This window comes from Protobothrops mucrosquamatus, unplaced genomic scaffold, assembly GCF_001527695.2.
Source record: "Protobothrops mucrosquamatus isolate PMUCROS unplaced genomic scaffold, P.Mucros_1.0 scaffold2173, whole genome shotgun sequence".
Taxonomy (NCBI): Eukaryota; Metazoa; Chordata; class Lepidosauria; order Squamata; family Viperidae; genus Protobothrops; species Protobothrops mucrosquamatus.
The window spans coordinates 343,411-350,298 of NW_015388267.1; the positions used below are offsets into that span (position 1 = coordinate 343,411).

General features: G+C 46.4%; 1 protein-coding gene across 1 annotated transcript in view; it reads left to right on the forward strand.

Annotated features, from left to right (window-relative positions):
- Positions 1-6,888, forward strand: part of EIF4G1 (eukaryotic translation initiation factor 4 gamma 1) — a 101,952-nt gene that overhangs the window by 60,634 nt on the left and 34,430 nt on the right. Inside the window, exons 16-17 of the mRNA XM_015824265.1 lie at positions 812-1,048; positions 2,450-2,554. Of these exons, the coding sequence (XP_015679751.1) occupies positions 812-1,048; positions 2,450-2,554 (342 nt within the window). The remainder of the gene's footprint in view (positions 1-811; positions 1,049-2,449; positions 2,555-6,888) is intronic.

A 6,888-nucleotide genomic window follows, 5' to 3' on the forward strand; every position in this document is an offset into this window, starting at 1 on the left:
CCCTCCCACCATTTCCCACAGATTCATTTTTTCAGCTTTACAATCTGAGATCATATTTTTACCATCCAACAGGATAGCTGTGTGAAGAGCTGTTCTTTCTCAGCTGACTTTTTATTACGATGAAAAAGTCTCTATAGAGTATGGGCTAAAAAAAAAAAATGGCATAATGCTGGGGTATCTGGACTGGGGCAAAGGCATTTGGTTCAGACACTCCAGTCTGTCCTAAAGCTGTTTTGTGACCTTGAAGCAGATGTCATGTCTCTGTTGGAACTATTGTGCAGGAGTTGGGTTGTCCGATAATTAGAGAGGTGCAAACTGTGCCTTTCCAGGAACACAATGTTTTGTGCATTGGTCATCACCAGTGGGCGGCGTGCTAGCCGTAAGCAAAGTTTCATATGGGCTAGCGCATGAATTACAGATGGACCTCGACTTACAACAGTGTGTTTAGTGACCGATTGAAGTTACGATGACGCTGAAAAAAGTGACTTGTGACCATTTTTCAGACACGGCCGTTGTGGCATTTTGGCGATTACGTGATCAAAATCCAGACGTTTGGCCATTGGTTTATATTTATGACAGTTGCAGTGTCCTGGGTTCACGTGGCCCCCTTGTGTGGCCTTCTGACCAGCAAATGGGGAGGCCAGATTCACTTAACTTAACAACTGCAGTGATCCCCTTAACAGCTGTAGCAAGAAAGGTCATAACATAGGGCAAAAGTCACTTAACAAATGTTTTGCATAGCAACAGAAATTTGGGGCTGGATTGTGGTCGCAAGATGAGGACTTAATCTCCTCTCCTATTTGCTCGGTAGCCTGAAGAGAAGACGCGTCTAAAAGAGGAGCTGGATGACGCTCGGGACAAAGCTCGCCGCCGCTCTCTCGGCAACATTAAGTTCATTGGGGAGCTCTTCAAGCTGAAGATGTTGACCGAAGCCATCATGCACGACTGTGTGGTGAAGCTGCTGAAGAACCACGACGAGGAGTCCCTCGAGTGTCTGTGTCGATTGCTCACGACCATCGGCAAAGACCTGGACTTTGAAAAGGCCAAGGTACTTCACCCCCTGCGGCGGAAGGGAGAAAGCAGCAAATTGGCTTGCCTTTGAGGAGTGCCAAAGGCCACTTGCGTTGGAAACGCACTTTAGGAAGGGTGCCGAGAGCACGTGTGTAGCACAGAGAGGGTCAACTAAGGCAACTTTATAACCTGTGGACTTCCAACTCCCCAGAATTTCTGAGCACGGCATGTCTGGCTCAGGAATTCTGGGAGTTGAAGTCCGTGGGTCGTAAAGTTGCCATCGTTGCCCATCCCTGTCATAGCATGTACAGGGCCCATGGCTAATCTTCTGTTTGAGCACCTGCCAAGAACGCTTAATGGGTGTGGCCAGGAAGACAGCAGGAGTCTAGCTTGGTTTGGGGGAGAGATCCCTTTTAATATACAGCCCACAGAAGCAAAAGTGGGGCGTCTGTCAATCTCCTTCACCTTTCAAATGCTGGCTTCTAAGCCATTACCTTAGGAGCCCTGGTGGCGCAGTGGTTAAAATGCAGCATTGCAGACTAATTCTGCCGATTGCCAGCAGTTCGATCCTGACCGGCTCAAGGTCGACACAGCCTTCCATCCTTCTGAGATGATAAAATGTGGACCCAGATTGTTGGGGGGGGCAATATGCTGACTTTGTAAACCACTTAAAGAGGGCTGTAAAGCACTATGAAGCAGTATTTAAAATCTAAGTGTTATTGCTATTCTTGAAGTGTGTGTAAAGATAAAACCAGAGACTTTTCTTTTGGGTTTGATGGATAATGACTTTGAAAGAAAAGTTGAGACTTTGATGCTATATATGTTGACAGAAGCAAGATTACTTTATGCACACAAATGGAAGGACACATAATGATGATGATGGTGGTGGTGGTGGTGGAGTTGGAAGGGACCTTTGAGGTCTTCTAGTCAAATTCCTTGCTCAGGCAGGAGACCCTATACCAGGGGTAGGCAACCTTGGCTCTTTTATGACTCGTGGACTTCAACTCCCAGAATTCCTGAGCCAGCCATGCTGAGGGGAAAGGGAGAGTTTTCAAGCTGAGCCATGCTGGCTCAGGGATTCTGGGAGTTGAAGTCCACGAGTCATAAAAGAGCCAAGGTTGCCTACCCCTGCCCTATACAAGGGGTCTTCAAACTTGGCCCTTTTATGACTAGTGGACTTCAACTCCCAGAATTCCTCAGCCAGCATGCCTGGCTGAGGAATTCTGGGAGCTGGAGTCCACAAGTCATAAAAGGGCCAAATTTGAAGATCCCTGCCTTATACCATTTCAGACGCACAATGGACCGTAAGTTTGAACGGTCGGTAAATGAACGCCGGTAACTCGAGGACCACCTGTCCTGTTTCTATCGCGTCGTCTCACTTCGTTGCTTGGCCGTACGCCAAATAAATAAACGAGCTTCTTCATTTCTTGCTCTTCAGCCTCGAATGGATCAGTACTTCAACCAGATGGACAAAATAATTAAGGAGAAGAAGACGTCCTCGCGTATCCGGTTCATGCTGCAGGATGTGATTGACCTCAGGCGGGTAAGGTGCAGGGGGCTGCCCCCTTTTGGTCTCTGGGCTAGATGACAGTCCCATTTCCCCCTTTTCTGAGGCAGGCCTGCAATTCCCTCCCAAGGCTAGCTGGGTGGGATCAGGGGTCCTTGCTGCTCTCTGAGTTTGGATATTTCCTGGTAGATGTTTCGTTACCCAAACTAGGTAACATCACCAGTGCTAGTGTGGAATTAGTAATATTAGAGGTCAATACTTTCTCTCCTGGTTCCTATCCCCTGATACAAGTATTTCTCAACCCTATCAACTTTATGAGGTGTGGACTTCAACTCCCAGAATTCCCCAGCCAGCTTTGCTGGCTGGGGAATTCTGGGAGTTGAAGTCCATACCTCATAAAGTTGATAGGGTTGAAAAACACTGCTTTATACTTTGTGCTGGCCTGTAGTTCTTGGCTTCTGCACTGGGCTGATGCCATTTAAAGACAGTTGTGATACAAAAAGGTTCCCGTTGCTGATTCTTCCTATGCCCAAAGGGTGCTACCCACTTCATCTCCACCTGGCTAAGGGTGCTGGCTGGGGTATTCACAGTCTTTTCCTGATCGTCGTTAACGCTCCGATGCCTTGAGAGGGCCACTGCCATTATCCCAGAATTATTTCAGCATTTGGATGACTAATTTGCTTTGGATTGGCTCCTGGACCGCAAAACACCATGGTCTCTACCAATGGTGGACAATGTTTCATAGGGGTGGGTGTTTGCTTACAACGGGGACACAAAGAATGCAACTAGCAATCAACTCATACTTTAGTGTACTTTTTACAGATGTTTGAATGGGAGATGGGGAACACAAACTGTAGCCAGTTTTGGGTTTTTTTGACGCAAGAGTTTTAAGGAGTGGAATGGGTCCCGTAAGGCTTGCAGGAGTTTACGGCACCCATTTGTATCTTACAACAACTGGCACCAAGTAAAGATAAGATCTGGCCTCGCTGGTATTTGAGCACAGAATCTCATTCAGCCTTCAAACTGACAGGTGTTACATGCCCCTGACATAGCGATATGAAAGTGGGTTTTCCAGAGCTGTCAGTCTTCTCCTGACAAGGTGGAGTAGAAGCAGATAAGCCACCATGGAAGGATACAAGGATTTCCACTAAGTAGAGTAATTATATAAGATCATAATCATGAGGAGGAGGAGGAGGAGGAGAAGGAGAAGGAGAAGGAGAAGGAGAAGGAGAAGGAGAAGAAGAAGAAGAAGAAGAAGAAGAAGATGAAGATGAAGATGAAGTTGGAAGGGACCTTGGAGGTCATCTAGCCCAACCCCCTGCTCAGGCAGGAAACCCTATATCTTTTCAGACAAATGGCTGTCCAGTCTCTTCTTAAAAACTTCCAGTGTTGGAACATTCACAACTTCTGGAGGCAGGTTGTTCCACTGGTTAATTGTTCTCACTGTCAGGAAGTTTCTCCTTAGTTCCAGGTTGCTTCTCTCCTTGATTAGTTTCCATCCGTTGCTTCTTGTCCTGCCTTCAGGCGCTTTGGAGAATAGCTTGACTCCCTCTTCTTTGGGGCAGCCCCTGAGATATTGGAACACTGCTATCATGTCCCCCCCCTCGTCCTTCTCTTCATTAAACTAGACATACCCGATTCCAGCAACCGTAAATAAGCCTTTAAAGTTCCAGTAACTGTGGGGTCTTTGGCGCTCTCCGAGCTTGATGGTTTTCTTGCCGTTCTTGCTGACATTTTAGTACGGCAAGAAAACAAGTGAACTTGGAGAACACCAAGGACCCTTCATTTCAACCCTGAGCAACAGGCATTCTCCTTTATCTATTCCAGTAACTGCTATGTATCAAACCCGAGCCCTGTTTATAGTGAAACCAAGGCTCACAGTTTTAGTATCCCTTTCTCCTGCCCACATAGGGTAACAGGAAGGCCAACTATCCAGTCTCTGGAGCCATAGTTTCCTTGTCTCTCGTTTTGGTATCGTGACAGATAACATACCAGACTGCTTTTCTTGTAACCACGGGAGACCTTGGTCTCATACCAGCCTATAGATCCAGACAATTACTCATTTTGATCTCCCATTCGGTTATTCTCAAGTTGGTCACGCTACGTAATGTGCTAAGAACTGTTCAGAGCTTCAAAATTCATGAGCCTTTGTGAGAACAGGTTGTTGTCGAGGTCCAGGGGTAGGCAACCTTGGCTCTTTTATGACTCGTGGACTTCAACTCCCAGAATCCCTGAGCCAGCCATGCTGAGGGGAAAGGGAGAGGTTTCCAAGCTGAGCCATGCTGGCTCAGGAATTCTGGGAGTTGAAGTCCACGAGTCATAAAAGAGCCAAGGTTGCCAACCCCTGGTCTAGGTGTTGCCCACTGCCTTCGGAGCTTGAACTGTCTCAGCCATTGGCTTTGTGTCTGCAAAATTGTAGCTTTATCAACCTTGTATCATATTTACTCAAAAGAATCCAGAAAACGTTTTACCTGTCTGATCTGCGGTCCTGAGCTTCGCAGGCATTTTTCCCTTGGGAAGCAGGTGATTATTCCTCTTTAAGGAGGAGAACTCTTTTGAAATCTTGCATCAGGTAGCATGCATCCTTCATGCATAAAAAAAGAGAATAATTCTGATGACCGATGTGTTCTCTTCCCCAGAGGCAAGGGCATCACATCCTGTAACAATAATTTAGGTATCTGGGTAGGGCAGCAACGAAGCCTTATGAAGAGATGAAATTTCTGATACTCCCAACTTAGAAGCTTAAATAGGTTCCTATGAGTAACATGATGCTGTGCTAATTCAGTGCAAGCCTAGAAGCCTTCATGGGCTAAATCTATAAACTAGAGGGGGTCCCCAGTTATTGGATATTCCTGTGCCCCAATTTCAATGTCATGTCCCGGCTGAGAAGCCCAACGAAGCAAAACACCAGAGACATTGCGATCTCTAATGTAAACTTTATTTGTTGTTGTTGTTAGTGCCCTCCCTCCTCACAAACCTCGCTCCCAGTTTTAGCGAGAGAGGCTCTTCTCTATTTGAATTTCCTCTGCAAAAAGAATGTTAAAAGCCACTTTAATTGTTGTTGTTAGTTGCGAAGTCGTGTCCGACCCATCGCGACCCCATGGACAACGTTCCTCCAGGCCTTCCTGTCCTCTACCATCTTCTGGAGTCCATTTAAGCTCACGCCTACTGCTTCAGTGACTCCATCCAGCCACCTCATTCTCTGTCGTCCCCTTCTTCTATTGCCCTCAATCTTTCCCAGCATTAGGTTCTTCTCCAGTGAGTCCTTCCTTCTCATTAGGTGGCCAAAGTACTTGAGTTTCCACTTCGGGATCTGGCCTTCTAAAGAGCAGTCGGGATTGATCTCCTCTAGGACTGACCACTTTGATCGCCTTGCAGTCCAGGGGACTCGCAGGAGTCTTCTCCAGCACCATAGTTCAAAGGCCTCCATTCTTTGGTGCTCAGCCTTTCTTATGGTCCAACTTTCACATCCATACATTGCAACTGGGAAAACCGTGGCCTTGACTATACACACTTTTGTTGGCAGAGTGATGTCTCTGCTTTTTAGTATGCTGTCTAGATTTGCCATAGCTTTCCTCCCCAGGAGCAAGCGTCTTTTAATTTCTTGGTAAACTTTATTAGGCATTAGCAAACCGGTTAAGATAGAAAGAAAGCTAGCTCTGAGAATATGGCGGGAAACAGATAATTAAAACGGTGAAACTTTCCCTCCTCTCTCTCTCTCTTGACAGTTCAGGTCACATTGTCCAAAATATCTTCCAGTAATTGTTAATGAGAAGAAAACTTCAGTTGCCAAAACAACTCTTCAACGGCTTCGGCTCTCACGTTGATAAGGAACACCTGTGGATCCCAAACTCCCCTCTTCCCAGTAGATTGTGTAGCTTGACATTGGATATATAAAAGTGTCAGTGACACTGATCTATCATGGGGAAAAGTATACCCAGCCCTTAGCCTCATGTAAGCGAAATGAGGTAGCGAAAAGATCTTTAATCACTTTTGATATTGAGGGCAACGAAATAGTTATGGAGATGTTTAAAAACTGCAGTATCTACATACCCATTTCGTGTATTTATTTTATTTGTTTCAGAAAATTTGTGTGGCCGCCCACTCGCTCTCTGTGACTTTGGGCGGCTTACGAAAATAATTACATTGCCTCCAATATCCAAAGTTTCTGTCCTCGTATTCTAGAACAGTGGTTCTCAACCTGTGGGTCGGGACCCCATTTGGGGTCGATCGACCATTTCACGGGGGTCGCCAAGCAAGGCTGTCCGCCATTTTTTTTGTCCTTTTTTTTTTTGCCCACCATTTTCCCCCCTTTTCCGGCGGGTGCCTTACCTCCCTTGGGCTGGGCCAGCTGGTGGTCGGCCTGCTCC